General features: G+C 43.2%; 1 protein-coding gene across 5 annotated transcripts in view; it reads left to right on the top strand.

Moving 5' to 3' along the window:
- Positions 1-17,708, top strand: part of myo16 (myosin XVI) — a 675,445-nt gene that overhangs the window by 472,330 nt on the left and 185,407 nt on the right. For all 5 annotated transcript variants that reach the window (XM_063053735.1, XM_063053734.1, XM_063053733.1 and 2 more), the window contains one exon: positions 13,195-13,270. In XM_063053735.1, the coding sequence (XP_062909805.1) occupies positions 13,195-13,270 (76 nt within the window). The remainder of the gene's footprint in view (positions 1-13,194; positions 13,271-17,708) is intronic.

Here is a 17,708-nt window from a genome sequence, read left to right as displayed (position 1 = left end):
AGCCTTACTTGACACAGGCTCTTAAGTTACTCTGCTGTACTGTTCATTTTACAACTGGTATTTGACACATTTACAAATGACACCACACAGTGTACTAGAGATCTGGGGACTTAACACGGGTGACTACCTGTATGATAGTTACTTGTCATTGAAGCTGAAGTTTTCAGAGGCAAATGTGAGAGTAGCTGTGGTCATAGAAAAACTACAGCACAATACAGGCCCTTTGGCCCACAATGCTGTGCCAAATATGTACTTACTTTAGAAACTACCTAGGTTTACTCATAGCCCTCTATTTTCCAAGCTCTAGGTACCTACCCAGGAGTCTCTTAAAATACCCTATCGTATCTGCCTCCACCACTGTTGCTGGCAGAATATTTCACGCACTCACCACTTTGCGTAAAAATTTTACCGCTGATATCTCCTCAGTACCTGCTTCCAAGCATCTTAAAACTGTGCCCTCTCATGTTAGCCATTTCAGCTCTAGGAAAAAGCCTCTGACTATCCACACGATCAATGCCTCTCATCATCTTATACACCTCTATCAAGTCGCCTCTCATGCTCCAACACTCCAAGGAGAAAAGGCCGAGTTCACTCAACCTATTCTCATAAGGCATGCTCCCCAATCCAGGCAACATCCTTGTAAGCAACACACATCAAAGTTGCTGGTGAACGCAGCAGGCCAGGCAGCATCTCTAGGAAGCGGTACAGTCGACGTTTCGGGATGAGACCCTTCGTCAGACTAACTAAAGGAAGAACTAGTAAGAGATTTGAAGTGGGAGGGGGAGGGGGAGGGTGAGATCCAAAATGATAGTAGAAGACAGGAGGGGGAGGGATGGAGCCAAGAGCTTTACAGTTGATAGGCAAAAGGGATATGAGAGGATCATGGGACAGGAAGCCCAGGGAGAAGGAAAAGGGGGAGGGGCGAAAAACCCAGAGGATGGGCAAGGGGTATAGTCAGAGGGATAGAGGGAGAAAAAGGAGAGAGAGAGAAAGAATGTGTGTATATAAATAAATGACGGATAGGGTAACAGAGTCAACCTGAGCAGCAGCTTTGAGTGTCCTATGAACTCGGAACCCAAGATCCTTTTGATCCTCCACACTGCCAAGAGTCTTACCATTAATGCTATATTCTGCCATCATATTTTACCTACCAAAATGAACCACCTCAGACTTATCTGACTTGAACTCCATCTACCGCTTATCAGCCCATTTTTGCATCCTATCGATGTCCTGCTGTAACTTCTTGACAGCCCTCCACACTATTCACAACACCCCCAACCGTAGTGTCAGCAGCAAATTTACGAACCCATCGTTCCACTTCCTCATCCAGGTCATTTATAAAAATCACGAAGACGAAGGGTCCCAGAACAGATCCTTGAGGCACACCACAGGTCACTGACCTCCATACAGAATATAACCTGTCTAAAACCACTTGCATTCTGTGAGCAAGCCAATTCTGGATCCATAAAGCAAGGTCCCCTTGGATCCCATGCATCCTTACTTTTTCAATAAGCCTTGCAGGGGGTACCTTATCAAATGCCTTGCTGAAATCCAAATACACTACATCTATTGCTCTACGTTCATCAATGTGCTTAATCACATCCTCAAAAAAATTCAATCAGCCTCATAAGGCACAACCTGCCTTTGACAAAGCCATGCTGATTATTCTTAATCGTATTGTGCCTCTCCAAATGTTCATAAATCCCTCCCCCTCCCTTCCCCTATCCCTATGTCACTCTGCCCCCTCCCCCAGCTGCCTACCTCCTCCCTCTTGGTTCCACCTCCTTCTACTATCCATTGTTTTTTCCCTTATTCTTTCTTCACCTTTCCTGCCTATCACCTCCCTGCCTCCCTTCCCCCACCCTTTATCTTTCCCCTTACTGTTTTTTCTCCTGGAACCTACCAGCCTTCTCCTTCCCACCCTCCCCCCACCTTCGTTATAGGGCCTCTGCCCCCTCTCCCTACAGTCCTGACGAAGGGTTCCGGCCCGAAATGTCGACCGATCTTTTCCACTGATGCTGCCCGACCTGCTGAGTTCCTCCAGCGTGTTGTGAGTGTTCATAAATCCTGCCTCTCAGGATCTTTTCCATCAGCTTACCAACCACTGAAGTAGGACTCACTGGTCTATAACTTCCTGGGTAATATCTACTCCCTTTCCTGAACAAGGGAACAACATCTGCAACCCTCCAATCCTCCGGAACCTCCCCGGTCCCCATTGATGATACGAAGATCATTGCCAGAGGCTCAGCAATCTCCTCCCTCGCCTCCCACAGTAGCCCGGGGTACATCTCGTCTGGTCCCAGAGACTTAACCAACTTGATGCTTTCTAAAAGCTCCAGCACACCCTCTTTCTTAATCTTTATATGCTCAAAATTTTATGCTCTTTCATATGTCAATATGCTTGAGGGTCGGCACAACATTGTGGGCCGAAGGGCCTGTAATGTGCTGTACTATACTATGTTCTATGTTCAAGCTTTTCAGTCCGTTGTAAGTCATCCCTACAATCACCAAGATCCTTTTCCGTCATGAATACTGAAGCAAAGTATTCATTAAGTACCTCCGCTATCTCCTCCGGTTCCATACACACTTTTCCACTGTCACACTTGATTGGTCCGATTCTCTCACGTCTTTTCCTCTTGCTCTTCACATTCTTGTAGAATGCCTTGGGGTTCTTGATACATTATTGTTTGTTTGTCCAGATCCATTCGAGAAGGGCCAAGCTTCAATTCTTGTGGAGTCAAATGGTCCTATTGAGAGGAGGCTAGTGGGAGCCTGCAAGGAGAAAACTGGAGAGAGCTTTCTGAGAACATTGTTATTCATCCTGTGTTCCGAGATGCTTTTGAGGAAGTATGTGGCCGCATTGGGCTGGATGATGAGCATAAGCAAGGGACTGTGTGGTTCACCCAGTCAAAACCAGTAATGTTAAGGTATTGGGAAATAGCTAGCGTGACAGGAAACCCCCAAATTTCCTGAATGCCTGATGCCGAGGCCCTCTTGGTGGATGCTCGAAAGACCATGAAGAGGAATCACATTTACCTGCTGGGGTACTGGTGAGGCCAGAACTGCAGAAGCCATCTATTGTACAGGTGAACAGGATGACAGTGATTGTCAGGAACACTTCAGAAAGGGAGGTCGCCGTCAGGCAGGGGATACCAATGGCGCACATCTTTCCAGTGATGGTAATATCTGGTGTCCCTGTGAGACAAGTTTGGGAGAAGCTCTGTGAAAAAGGGAAAGTTGACTACTGAGTTATTCAACTTTGAAGACTCCCCAATACCTGGAGATTGGACGAGGAGTTTGAATACATTTGGCATCATCTGCAGAAGCTGAAGGAGGCTGGGATCATCACTGAGTCCAGAAGCCCCTATGTGTCTCCAATAGTAGTGGCCAGGAAGACGAATGGGAAGGTATGGATGAGTGTGGACTATTGGACTCTGAACAGGCATACGGTCCCAAGAATCAAGGATACACTGGCTTGCCTGAGTGATGCAAAATGGTTCAGTGTGCTGGACTTGAGGAGTGGGTATTACCAGATCCCCATGAGTGAGGCTGACAAAGAGAGATGGCATTCATATGTCCACTGGGATTCCTCCAGTTCAAAAGGATGCCCCAGGGCATATCGGGAGCACCTGCAACCTTCCAGCAGGTCATGGAGAAGACAGTAAGGGATATGAACTTGCTTGAGGTATTGGTGTATCTGGATGATCTCATAGTGTTCGGGTCCACCTTTGGAGGAACATGAAGCTAAGCTACTGAAGCTAAGCTGGACCGCCTGAAAGCTGAAGTGTTAAAACTTTCCCTATACAAGCGCCAGCTCTGCAAGATATCTGTCAACTGTGTAGGGCACATAGTCTCACATTGGAGTAGCTACGGATCCATCTAAGATAGAGGCAGTGACCACATGCCAAGGCCCCAGACTGTGAGCGCCCTGTGCTTGTTCCTTGGATTATGTGGGCACTATCAGAGTTTCATGAAGGATTACACTAAAGTGAGTAACCCTTTTAATCAGCTTCTGTGTGGTTACACTCCCTTGGGGAAGAAAGGGAGGAGGACGAAAGTAGAGGATGGTAAAGATTATCTTAGCCCTTCAGAGCTTTTTGGAGCAAGATGGATATGAAATGCGAAGATGCCTTTTAGGTGCTGGAGCAGCTGCTGATGAAAGCACCTGTGCTGGCTTTTGCAGACCCCTGATTGCCATATGTACTGCATATGGATGCCAGCAGAGAGGTCTTAGGGGTTGGCCTGTATCAGGATCAGGGCACAGGGTTGAGACCCGTCACGTTTGTCAGCCAGAGTCCGTCACCCTCTGTGCAAAACCACCCCACACACAAATGGGAGTTCCTGGCATTGAAATGGGCTGTGGTGGATAAGGTAAGGTATGGGGTCAAGTTTAAGGTGAGGACGGACGACAACCCATTAACTTCTATCCTGACCTCAGTGAAACTGGATGCCACAGACCATCAGTGGCTGGCGGCGTTGTCTGCCTATGATTTCAGCCTGAAGTACTAGCCGGGAAGTAGGGACATTGATGCTGATGTGTTGTCCTGACGTGCGCATGAAGGGCTGGACGGGGCAGAGAGTGGGAGAGCCTTCCTGCCCCTGGAGTCAAAGCCATGTGCCAGTTTTCCATCACGGGGAAGGCAGAGGAAAGGCAAAGGAAAGGCAAGGGCAGAATCGAACAGTGGTTCATTTGGGAGTTTCTGATGGAGCCATTCCACAGGCTTACTGCAATCTGACTGCTCTGAAGACAAAGCCGTTGCCTGAATTGGGTCCCGGGGGAAGTGGCAGCCGCTCAGCGAGATGACCCATGCATTGATTTTGTTTGGTCAGTGGTGCAAAAGGGGACATGGCTCAAGCAGACAAGATGAAACACTCTGCAGTGTCTCTACTACTGAGAGAATGGCCCAGACTGGAGTTGAGAAACCAGATTTTATACCGGGTCATGTCACCTCCAAACAGGCCTCAGCGTTCCCAGCTGGTTCTGCCTGGGAAGTATTGGAGGATTATCTTGAGGTCACTGCATGATGATTCGGTTCATTTTGGGGGGGAGGGGGTGACAAAACCTATGGATTGCTCAGTGATCAGTTCTACTGGCCCCAAATGAAGCCAGAGGCCGAAGAGTATTGCAAGTCATGCATTTGATATATACGGAGGAAGACACGGCTTACGAGGACTGCTCCGTTGTCCCACCTTCAGTGTGCGGGGCACCTTGACCTGGTGTGTATGGATTTCCTATCAATAGAGCCTGATGCCAGCAACATGGCGAGTGTCTTGGTCATTATGGATCACTACACCAGATACACACTAGCCTTCCCTACCAAGGATCAGAGGGTGTCCACTCTGGCCAAAGTGCTATGGAAGAAGTATTTCATTTATTGTGGCCTCCCCAGGGGTGGATACATAGCGTTCAGAGACAGGATTTCAAGAGTAGGCTCTTCCATGAGTTACTGAGCGTGCTCGGAATCGAGAAGTTGAGGACTATGCCTTATCACCCGCAAGGTGATCCCCAGCCCGAGAAGTTCAATTGGACCTTGGAAATCAGCAAGAAGAACAAGTGGAGTCAACCTATTCGACATCTGGTCCACTGCTACAACAGTACACGAAATGAAGCTACCAGGTACTCGCCATATCATCTGATGCTTGGGCATGGGACAAGGTTGCCTGTTGACCTTTGTTTTGGGACTAACGAAGGTGACTTACCACCGAAGACTAATCTGAAGTATGTGTCTGATATGAGAAGGGAGCTGAAAAAGGCTTATAAATTACAAACCCCGTTTCCAGAAAAGTTGGGATATTTTCCAAAATGCAATAAAAACAAAAATCTGTGATATGTTAATTCATGTGAACCTTTATTTAAGTACAAAGAAAAGATTTTCAATAGTTTACTGACCAACTTAATTGTATTTTGTAAACATACACAAATTTAGAATTTGATGGCTGCAACACACTCAACAAAAGTTGGGACAGTGGCATGTTTACCATTGTGTTACATCACCTTTCCCTTTGATAACACTTTTTAATCGTTTTGGAACTGAGGATGCTAATTGTAGTACATTTGCAATTGGAAATTATGTCCATTCTTGCTTGATATAAGACTTCAGCTGCTCAACAGTCCGTGGTCTCCGTTGTCTGATTCTCCTCTTCATGATGTGCCATACATTTTCAATAGGAGATGGATCTGGACTGGCAGCAGGCCAGTCAAGCACACGCACTCTGTGTCTACAAAGCCACGCTGTTGTAGCCCATGCAGAATGTGGTCTGGCATTGTCCTGCTGAAATAAGCATGGACGTCCCGGGAAGAGATGTCGCCTTGATGGCAACGTATGTCTCTCTAATATCCTAATATACGTCTCAGAGTCAATGGTACCTTCACATACATGCAACTCACCCATGCCGTGGGCACTGATGCACCCCCATACCATCACAGATGCTGGCTTTTGCACCTTTCGCTGATACCAAATTTGGATGGTCGTTTTCATCTTTGGCACGGAGAACTCGATGCCCGTTTTTTTCCCAAAACTAGCTGAAATGTGGACTCATCTGACCACAGCACACGGTTCCACAGTCTTTCGGTCCATCTGAGATGAGCTCAGGCCCAGAGAACTCGCCGGCGTTTCTGCATAGAGTTGATGTATGGCTTCCTCCTTGCGTAATACAGTTTCAAGTTGCATTTCTGGATGCAACGACGGACTGTGTTGAGTGACAATGGTTTTCCGAAGTACTCCCGAGCCCAGGTGGCTATAATTGTCACAGTTGCATGACAGTTTCTTAGGCAGTGCCACCTGAAGGCTCGAAGATCACGCGCATTCAACAGTGGTTTCCGACCTTGCCCTTTACGCAATGAGATGTCTCTGAATTCTCTGAATCTTTTCACAATATTATGTACTGTAGCTGTTGAAAGACCTACAATCTCTGCAAACTTGCGCTGAGAAATGTTCCTTTTGAACTGACTAACAATTCTCTCACGAATTTTGTCGCAAAGGGGTGAGCCATGACCCATCCTTGCTTGCAAAGACTGAGCCTTTGATGGACGCTACTTTTATACCCAGTCATGATACCTCACCTGCTACCAATTAGCCTGCTTAATGTGGAGTCTTCCAAACCGGTGTTACTTGAATATTCTGTGCACTTTTCAAACTTATTTTAACTCTGTCGCAACTTTTGTTGAGTGTGTTGCAGCCATCAAATTCTAAATTTGTGTATATTTACAAAATACAACTAAGTTGGTCAGTAAAACTATTGAAAATCTTTTCTTTGTACTTTTGTCAGTTAAATAAAGATTCACATGAATTAACATATCACAAATTTTTGTTTTTATTGCATTTTGGAAAATATCCCAACTTTTCTGGAAATGGGGTTTATAGTTGGGGTTGTGGCTCCCAAGCAGAATCAAGGAAATTAGAGGAGGTATGATCAAAAGGTGAGATTCTCCCAACTCCTGCCGGGAGACCGGGTCCTCATATGGAACTTGGAGTTACCTGGGAAGCATAAGTTGGCTGACTGCTGGGCAGCTCCACCCTATGTAGTGCAGAGTCAGATGCCATACGTACCAGTTTTCCGGGTGAAAACAGAGGATGGGAATGGAACCACCTTCTGGCTCTGAGACAAGAGATACATGTTGACCCAGAGCCTGACCTGGATCCTACACCTAGTAAGAGGACTCTGCGGCAACGTGGAGGAACCGAAGGACAAGCAGCAGGAAGGACTAGACCAGATCTCACTACTGAATGTAATACAGACTCAGAGGATGAGGAAATGGGGGGGTGGTATATGCTACCCTTCGCAAACTCCCCAATAATCGATGAAAAGATTCCCAACCCTCCTCACGCTGAGGCAGTTGAAATGGGGGGAACTAGTAGTGGATGGGCAGGTTTGTGGTTAGAAAATTACGGGAAACTGGACTCAAAAGTAACTGGGCATGAAGGTGAGCTCAGCCAAATGACGAGGGGACCTAAGTTGTCAGGGAGCATGAGGAATGGACAGGCAGGGGCCTCCCCAGGTAGACAGGGAGTATCTGAAGCTGAAGAAATAGATGATGGGGTAAGGAGGTCCTAAAGAGTCAGGAGACCCCTGACAGACTGGGCTAGGTCGCACCTGGGGAATAGAGTCTGGCACCCATCCCCTTGGTAAGATATGTCACTGCCATGTACACCTGGGTTGGACTTTGTGCTTTGTATGAAGGGGTGACAAATTATCTCAACATCATGGGGACATGGCCAATTTTGGTGGGGGGAAGAGTGTATCACCCTGGGAAAGGTTTCACTGCTGACGTATTTATCTTTCTGTAGAAGTAACTTCACATGAAATTAGGAGGTGCTCTTGACAGCAAAGAAGGATTTTGCAGATTACAGGGGAACTTGATCAGTTATGAAAGTGGGCCAAAGAGTGGCAAATAGATTTCAATATGGACAAATATGAGCTGATGCATTTTAGAAAGACAGACCACATACTGTATAACATGAATGGTGGGGCTCAATGGAGTGCAATAGAACAGAGGGACCTTGGTGTACAAGTACATACTCATTGAAAGCAGCATTACAGGTAGACAGAGTGGTTCAGCAGTCAGGGCACTGAGTACTGTATAGGAGGAGCAACGTAAGTCGGTCGGTGAGGGGAAAGATTTAAGACGAGATATGTAGGGTAGTTTTTTCACGTAGAGGATTGTCTGTATATGAAGTGAGCAACCAGAGAAAGTGGTGGAGGAAGGTTCAACAAGTACTATTTAAGAAAGAAACTCTTGGGTAGGTACATGGAAGGATGGGGCTTACAGGAAATTGGGACTAACGAATGAGCATAGAACTCACTAAGCTGAAGAGCAGGTACCTGTTCTGTTTTGCTCTATGATTCTATGGACTCTATGGAGCTGACTGAGTGTGATTACAACTGAGATACTGATCTGGGAGAAAACCTGTTCACTTATTCTTCTAATGTATTTGAGATTTATATAATAACAAATTGGTAGCATGTCTGCAGAGCCTGTTGTAAACAGGAAGATTTTTTATGCCAAGGATCACTGCAGCCATGTCTACCATGAATTATTTGCCTGATTTGAGGACTCAATTTTCATGTCAAAAAAAAGGAACTCCTCTGTTTACTCTTTTATTGTGCATAACCCATTCAAGATTTCACATATTTTCTCCATAACTACAAAGCCAACATCTTTCTCCTTTGTGCTGGTTACAGTATTAATTTTGTATCCTATCTACTCTCTCTTCCACCAAAGTGTGTTACCTATTCATTCCTAAGTGAATTGTTTTCTTAGTTACCCTCCTGTCCTCCATGGAATTTCTTTAAAATTTACCTTCCAATTATTGTTCATACTCTCTTATTTTCCTAATTTCCCTACTCTTCACCACTACTCTTCTAATATTCCTTTACTATTTCTGTCATACTAAGTTCTCAATACTGCCACAGGCTTCCCTTTATGGTCTTGTCTTCCCCCACCCCCCATGCATCTTGTTATCTAAGGGCTCTAGATCTCATGGTTTTGTCCTTTCATTTTCTAGGAACATGTTTACTTTGAATCTCTTAAATCTGCTTCTTGATTTATCCCCACGGATTTGACATCACCTACTTCACAGCCAAGTAAATTATTCCTGACACCAATCTGGATTGTCTATTCCTGTGTTGTCTAATTTCACAATTATGCTGAATTTAATTCACTTGTGATCAGCTCACCAATGTGCTCACTCACTGACATTCCTTCTGTTGGCACATTTCCTAAAACTGAATCCAGAATCTCTTATGTTTATGATCGGCCTCAGATGATGATTCTTCTACATGTCATTCCTTCTCACAGATGTCATTGCTTCTGTTGGCACATTTCCTAAAACTGAATCCAGAATCTCTTATGTTTATGATCGGCCTCAGATGATGATTCTTCTACATGTCATTCCTTCTCACAGATGTCATTGCTTCTTGAGCCAACACATTAATTCTTCCCTTAAAATATTCATCCTCCTCAATATCTCACCTAAAACTTGCACAACCAGGTTATGCCCTATTCCTGATCAATCCAAGATGCTTCCACTGAGTTGCACCTCAGGTTTAGTCGTTAGTTTTGTTGTTTTTTGGGTTTGTAAGGATGGTTTTCTGGACAGCAAGGGGATTTAGGGGTTAGGTTAGAGACAGAAATGTGGGGGTATTGCTGGTCAGGCTGGAGTCCAAGCTGCCATCTCACATTCAAAGGTCCAGTGATGAGGGCGTGGGACATCCGTGGTTGGACTTTGAATGTCAAACCAGAATGTCAGACCAGATGAGGGTCCTCCCAGCTCAGTGGGATTTTGGTGAGTCACAGGATTAGAGTATTTCCAGGCAAGGCGAATAAGCTCAGTTGTTCCCCCGGATTCATGAATCAACAAGACTGCAGCTCAAGGTTTAGTGTTTGGGGTTCTGTCATTGGCAAGTCCAAGGCCTCATATTTAGTGATCAGCATGTCGTGGAATCAATGTCGAGGGTTGAATCAGAAGTCCGGAAGTCGAGGTCCATTGGCCGGAGCCAAGTCTGCGGATCACTGCGAGCCCACTGGGGAATTCGAAGCAAGTCCCCGTCCACTGGAGCTGGAAGCCTCTCCTGGGTTGAGGGACTGTGTATGTGTATGGGTGGGAGAGAGGAATCGGTCTCATTGTGCTCTTGCCATTTAGTTGCTTGTTGTGTTCTATGATGTTCTGCTGAGCATTGTGGGTATACCATGTTGGTATAGATTGTGTGGCCATACTTCCGGGCTGCCTAAGTACCCCCTTGGGTATGTTGATTGTTAATGCGGGCAACACATTTCACTGTATGTTTCAATGTACATGTGCAAACAAATTTGAATCATAACCCTTTTCAGTCCATGCTACTTCAGTAAGTAGACTTAACATTTATCAGTGTCTTCATCTCATCTTGCAATGAGCTCAGGCCTTTGCTTGTATAATTTCTATCTATTATCTTTTGCTTGTATAATTTCTACCTATTTTCTAGTTGCAGTTTTAAAATTTACTTTCTTCCCTTCTGAATGGATGCTCTTCTTGCCAAGCTCTCTTAAACCACCCCAGCAGGACTGGCAAATCTGCCTTCAGGGATACTGCTGCTGGCCTCATTCTGGAGTTCCAGAGGAACTTATCTGATTCTGCCTTTTCACTGACCAGAACCTGAAGCTTTCCCTTTGCACCATTCTCTATACTACCCTATTTCTACTCTTGTTAGTGGATGGCTTTGGAGTAATCTAGCAATTACTAGGTTTTGAGGCATGCTTCTTAATGTCCTTCTTGACTCTTTAAATTCTGCCAGTTGGACCTCATTCCATTGTTTATGGTATTGATATCAGTATGGAACATTAGTTTTATTGTTAACTTTCCTTTTCTACAATATTCTGCAGCTGTTCAGTGGTATTCTCGACCCTGGCACAAGAGAAACAACCTACCATCCTGAAATCAGGAACAAGAGAAAATCTGCGGATGCTGGAAATCCGAGCAACACACTCAAAATGCTGAAGGAACTCAGTAGGCCAGGCAGCATCGATGGAAAAAAGTAAACAGTCGACATTTCTTTTTTCTCCAGTACTGATTGAAGGGTCTCAGCCCAATACATTGACTCTTTATTCTTTTCCTTAGGTGCTGCCTAGCCTGCTGAGTTCCTCCAGCATTTTGTGTGTGATCCTGGAATCTGGTCTCTGATCTGAGAAACGCTTATTTCCTTTCCTTTGACTATTGTTCTTTTGAATTTTCTCTTCCTTTCTTACACACTTGGTAAGCCACTCATCGGTTATGGTCTAGACCTTGGCCTAGAAACCTTGTCCCACATCAGTGTTCAGAACTGAATGCTAGTAAAGGAGCAAGATCCTTGGAGAACCATTTTATTTTCATGGTCTTTTAATTAATTTGGCTGCCATCCAGTCACTCTCTTCTTGCACTCTCTTGAGCTATCCATGAAAGTTAGTTTACTGCATGGACCATAATGACATCATCTTTGTTCAAGCTGAACATTCTGAAGTTCAGCCTTCCAGAGCTAGAGACAAATCTTTTACCTGTGGATGTGGAAAGAGTCCTGAAGTTCACACTGAGCTCAGATTTATACCATGGATCTGACATGGGGTGCCCTACGTTATTAGAAAGCTAACTTAAGCTTAAACAAACAACAGGCTTAGAGTACTCTTAATAAATTACTGCCCACCTCCTGTGTCATTTCTTCCGCTATTTCACCCTATCACCCCTGACTATTTGTTGAAACTTACCATATCATATTTTGATCTAATTTGTAAGTGAGGATTTCAAGGTGCAAACTGAAGACATTGGATAGTATTCACTCCATTTACTCCTACCATCCCATATTCTTGTCAATGTCATTAGGTAACTACCACATCTCTGATCATCATGCCCCTGCTGAATCATCAAATCCAGTCATTTCTCCCCATTCCGACATCATTTCCAACACCTAATAGACTTCCAACTGTGAATTCTTGTCTTCCTTCCCCTAGTGTGTTCCACCCTCAGTGTCTTCTCTTCTGTTGTTTCTTCCTGTCTTGATATCCAATCACGTCCTGATTGCTTCAGATTTGACCCTTACTGCTATTCCTTGTCCTGTCTCAACTATCCCATTCATCTCTATCTGCTGATGACTGATACTTGATGTCCCTTCTCTCAATGTCCTTCCCCTCAAATGATGTCATTCTTTAATGCCTCCAATTCCCACCATCCATGAATGCCCATGTTACTTGACCACCATTGTCTTGTTGTACTCCTTTACTGCCTCCTCAATACTTCCCTGAGCACACATAGCCTCTTTGAGCAAGTGGAGGGTAGGTTTTTGTGCACATTTTCACCTGCAAAGTCTTCTTTACTCCACATGAAGCCATGGTGCATTATGAAGAGACCTTGCACTAAATTGGCACAGGCCAGTTGGCACTGCTGGCTTCATGTGCCTCAAAGATTTTCAAAAGTTTGTTGTTTTTGATGGCAGCTTTATTATATTTCTAACAAAATACTCTGGAAACAGAAAATGCCACTTAAATAGAAAGGTAATCATGAATAAATAAACCTTGTCTTCACTCATAATGATTTCAATTATGTTTGTATTTACTACTGCTGGAGGGAATTGTTTTGTTATTGTTTATAGAGCAACAGAATGTTGAAAATATTTGCAAATATGAACTATGAAAGCCCCTTTGTAATGAAAAACTGATGAACCTGTTTTCAATCCTCTGTCTCACAACAGGTGACATATGATTTAACAGGAGCAATTGAAAAGAACAAAGCTTCACTTTCACAAACCCTCCTTTATGTTATGAAAGGTGCGTGTTTATGTTTTTTATAAACCAAAAGCATATTAAATACATTAAAATTATGGATTTTTAATTACTATTAATACATGATTTGATCTAGATTTTCATTGCATATTGCAATTGTTTTCAGTCTCATGATTGAAAGGAGTCTGGTGTTTGTTATGCAGTATGCACTCTCTGAAGAGTATGCTTTTGAAATGGTGTAAACACTGCTCCCTGTCTGCTTTGTACACAAGACTTCTCTACATTCAAAGCATGAACAAAATGAAAAGCATAGTTTTTATGAATATTAGGAACAACAAGCACAATGCAATGTTGTCTGGATTAATGTCTACTTTGTATAAATGTCTCACTTCTAAAAACGGGCTGAATAAATTGTTTCACTCATGCCTTCTTAGAAAAAGATGGTTGCAGAAATAATGGCTCCAATGTTTTTAAAAATTATTTTGGATATACAGGTGGTAAAGCCCTAATAAAGACACACTTTAAAATTATTAAGCTAGTGATAATTTTTAATTTTACATTGCTGTCTCAAGTTCATAGAGGCAGAGAAAGTACATTGTCTATGGCGTAACCAACTGGTAGATGGAGGCAGTGCCTGTCCAAACATGGATACTCTTGGCTTTGTTATAATTGGTCCCAAGACTTAGATTATTCTCTGCCTGTCTTGGGTCTCAAAATGCTGCTCACTTATTCTAGAGGATGGATGGTGAACTATTTCACTCATCACTTATGGCACTTGGGGGATGCAAAACACATGAAGAGTGTTGATCATGAGCTAGTGACATCACTCAGCAGTATGATGGAGGTGGTAGTTGTACCAGATAGACAACTTTTAAGATTCTTGTTTCTTGGTACTGCTAAATCACAGGATCTACAGAGAAAATATAAACAGTGCAAGCCACATAATCAGGCAATTAATGGTGATTAACTTTGTGATTAATTTATCGTGATGGCTCCGTCTCAGTCCTGCTCCACTTGGAACATCTAGCGATCTGGTGTTAACCTGCCGAAGAAATTTTCGGATATCAGCCAGGTTGCAGTATACATTCCACCCATGGCCAGTGTCAGGCTGGCAGTAGATGAGCTGAGCACCGTGATCAAGAGTCACGAGACAGTGCACCCTAATGTCTTCCTGACAGTTATCAGGCTTCTGAAATGGAGTGGATAATATCACACCTCAAAGCTGAACTGATTTCACAACCCACAGACTCACTTACATGGACTCTACAGCTCACGTTTTTAGTATTATATATATATATGTTGTGTGTGTGTATATATATATATATATATATACACACACACTCAGTGGCCACATTATTAAATACACCTATACATCTGCTCCTTAATGCAAATATCTAATTTGCAAATCATGAGGGAGCAACTCAATGCATAAATCATGTATACATGGTCAAGAGGTTCAGTTGTTGTTCTGACCAAATACCACAATGGGGAAAGATGTGGTCTACGTGATTTTGCCCCTAAAATGAGAGTTGCTGCCTGATGGGGTGGTTTGAGTACCTCAGAATCTGCTGATATCCTTGGATTTTCATGCACAACAGTTTACAGAGTTTACAGAGAATAGTGCGAATGGCAAAAATATTCAGTGATTGGCAGTTCTGTGGGCAAAGATGCCTTGTTAATGAGAGAGGTCAGAGAAGAATGGCCAGACTGTTTCAAGCTAACAGGAAGGCAATAGTAACTCAAATAACCACATATTACAACAGTGGTGTGCAGGAGAGCATCTCTGAATGCAAAACATGTCAAACCTTGTAGTGGATGAGCTACGGAAATGGAAAACTACACCAGGTTCCTAATAAAGTGGTCATTGAGTGTATAAAATCTCTGACTATTAATGAATTTGAATAATTATATGCATTTGATGACTTGAAAGTACTTTCTTTTCATGTTGTTAAATATCTCAAAAATCTTCACATCTTTCCGAAATAACAGTTAATAAGACATTCAAATTGACTTCTCCTACTATAAGAAGATGTAAGGATTGTCTACAGACAGACCTATATTAGGAATATAGTTATTGAAACATATTTTGCTCAAAAATCTATCTGTAGTTGATAAATTTGCATGCACTATGAATTGTATTCTTCCTTCAAAATTCATTCCATTAAAGAAAACATCAGTGAATTTTGGAGACATAATAACATTTGCTAACACTACTCTGACAAGTTTAGAGCAACTAAATGAGAACTGTAAAGCAGCTGTGCCTTGATTCAAGCTGTTTCCCTCTCTTTTACTCAATTATTAGAATCACAAAATAGCAAATAGACCACTATGCTTGCACACACCATCAATGTTTATCTCCACACAAGCCAAATCTAAACTATGATACTGCCCCTCTCTTCAATGTCCTTTTTACTAATGTGGCAAACTATGACATATACAGAAAGAAGACAATGCCAGAGGGAGCCCTATACTTTATCTAGTCATTTTCTACTGCGTATGCTCTCAAGATGAGGTTTTCCATTCTAGAACAACTGAGGTGTCCTCTGATTTCAAACAATGTAGTTTCTCTTCCATCACCATCACTGTTGCCTTCACTCACATCTCGTCCATTTCCATCAATCTGCCCTCACACACATCTCACCATCATAACAGGGAGAGTTTCCTCTTGTCCTTACTTACCCCATGAACTTCTATATCCAGCACATCATTCTCTGCAACATTCACCAACTCATACAGGATCCGACTACCAAGCACATCTTTTCCTACCCCACTCCCCTCTCGGCTTTCTATAGGGATCCCTTGTCAATCATCCCTTCCCATTGATCTCCTTCTTGTCACTTATCCCAGCAAGAATGACAAATATTACACCTGCCCATACATCTCCTCCATCACCACCATTCATGGCCCCAAACTGTCCCTCTAGGTAAGGTGATGCTTCATGTGTAAACCCACTGGAATCATCTATTGTATCCATTGGTCCTGGTGCAGCCTCTTCTACATCAGTGAGACCAAATGCACCATTGGGGACAACTTTGTCGAACACCTTTGAACTGTCCTCCACAAAAGTCAGGATTTCCAGGACGCTACTCATTTCAGTTTGACCATCTATTCCCATTCTAATGCATCTGTCCATGACCTCCTCTACTGCCACAATGAGGTCACTCTCAGGATGGACGACAACCACTTCATATCCCTTCTGAGTAAGCACAATCAGATATTAAAAACATCTGTATCTCCAACTTCCAGTAATTACTCACCCTCCCCTTTCTCTCTTTTTCCATTCCCTATTCTGGTTACCTTCTCATCCCTTCTCTTCTCACCTCCCCATCACCTCTCTCTGGTTCTTCTCCTCTTTCTCTTCTTTTCATGATCTATTGTCCTTTCCCTTTAGACTCCATCTTCTTCAGACATTTACCTCTTCTGCCTATCACCTCCAACCTTTTTACTTCATCAAACCTTCTCCATCCACTTACCTACCTACCTTTCCCCTCACCTCATTCCACATATCTCCTGCTAGCTTGTACTCTTCCTATTCCCTTCCTCCTGCCTCCCCCAGCTTCTTATTCTGGCTTCTGCCCCCTTCCTTTTCAGTCCTGATTATTCTCTTCCTAGATGCTGAGTTCTTCTGGACTCTTCATGCAGGTAGAGTTTAAGCCAGGCAAGTGTATTTGGGAAGTCAAATGTAAGAGGAAAATATATTGCTAATGGCTACACCTTTTGGAGCAGTGATGTACGGATATAATTATATATAGGCAAAGCATAGAAAGATGGGGTCTTCACCCGTGCCAAAGGGATTAGTGTAGATGTGCTGAAGGACCTGTTTCTGTGCTTTATATGTCTGTAACTTCCTGTTGCCATTGGAAGCACTGCGGAACCCTGCTCGAAGAGATGACATCATGGTCAGTTCAGCACATGCTGCCAACCCTGAAGCCATACAAAATGATTTTGAGCTAATGTGATAGGCACTACTTTTTATGAATCACAGGATGCTATAATTCTGTGCTGTCACAAATTCAGGTGCTTCCCACACCAGCTCAAATTGGTGCAGCTTGCTTGTATATTAATACTCTGGCATATTAATTTCCAGTATGATTTAATGTCTTTCCTGCATATTTCCAACATCCAGCTGAGTCTATGTTAAGAATCTTCTTGCTTCAGCCTCAATATAGTAATTCTAGTTAGAATTAGTTTAATTCAGCCAATTCTAGCCAATATAAATCAAATACTCTCTTTAATAATATTGTACCACCATCAAAGCATCTTATTTTTTGGGGACTCACTTATATGGATATATAAGATATGGATGTCCGTGGCAAGGCTCCTGAAAAGGTAGCACTGATAAATGTAATTATAGTGATATTTGGTCGAGAATACCAGACTTCAGACACAGTGACATTAAAAGAGGGCAAATGTATTTCCAAATTCAGATGGAAAGCACAGTAAGAACTTTCTTATTGTATCGATCTTAAATGCTCAGTGTTGG

This window comes from Mobula hypostoma, chromosome 7 (genome assembly GCF_963921235.1).
Source record: "Mobula hypostoma chromosome 7, sMobHyp1.1, whole genome shotgun sequence".
In the NCBI taxonomy this organism is placed as follows: Eukaryota; Metazoa; Chordata; class Chondrichthyes; order Myliobatiformes; family Myliobatidae; genus Mobula; species Mobula hypostoma.
The sequence above is the reverse complement of the archived record's forward strand: the minus strand, read 5'-3'. Positions and strand labels throughout refer to the sequence as shown.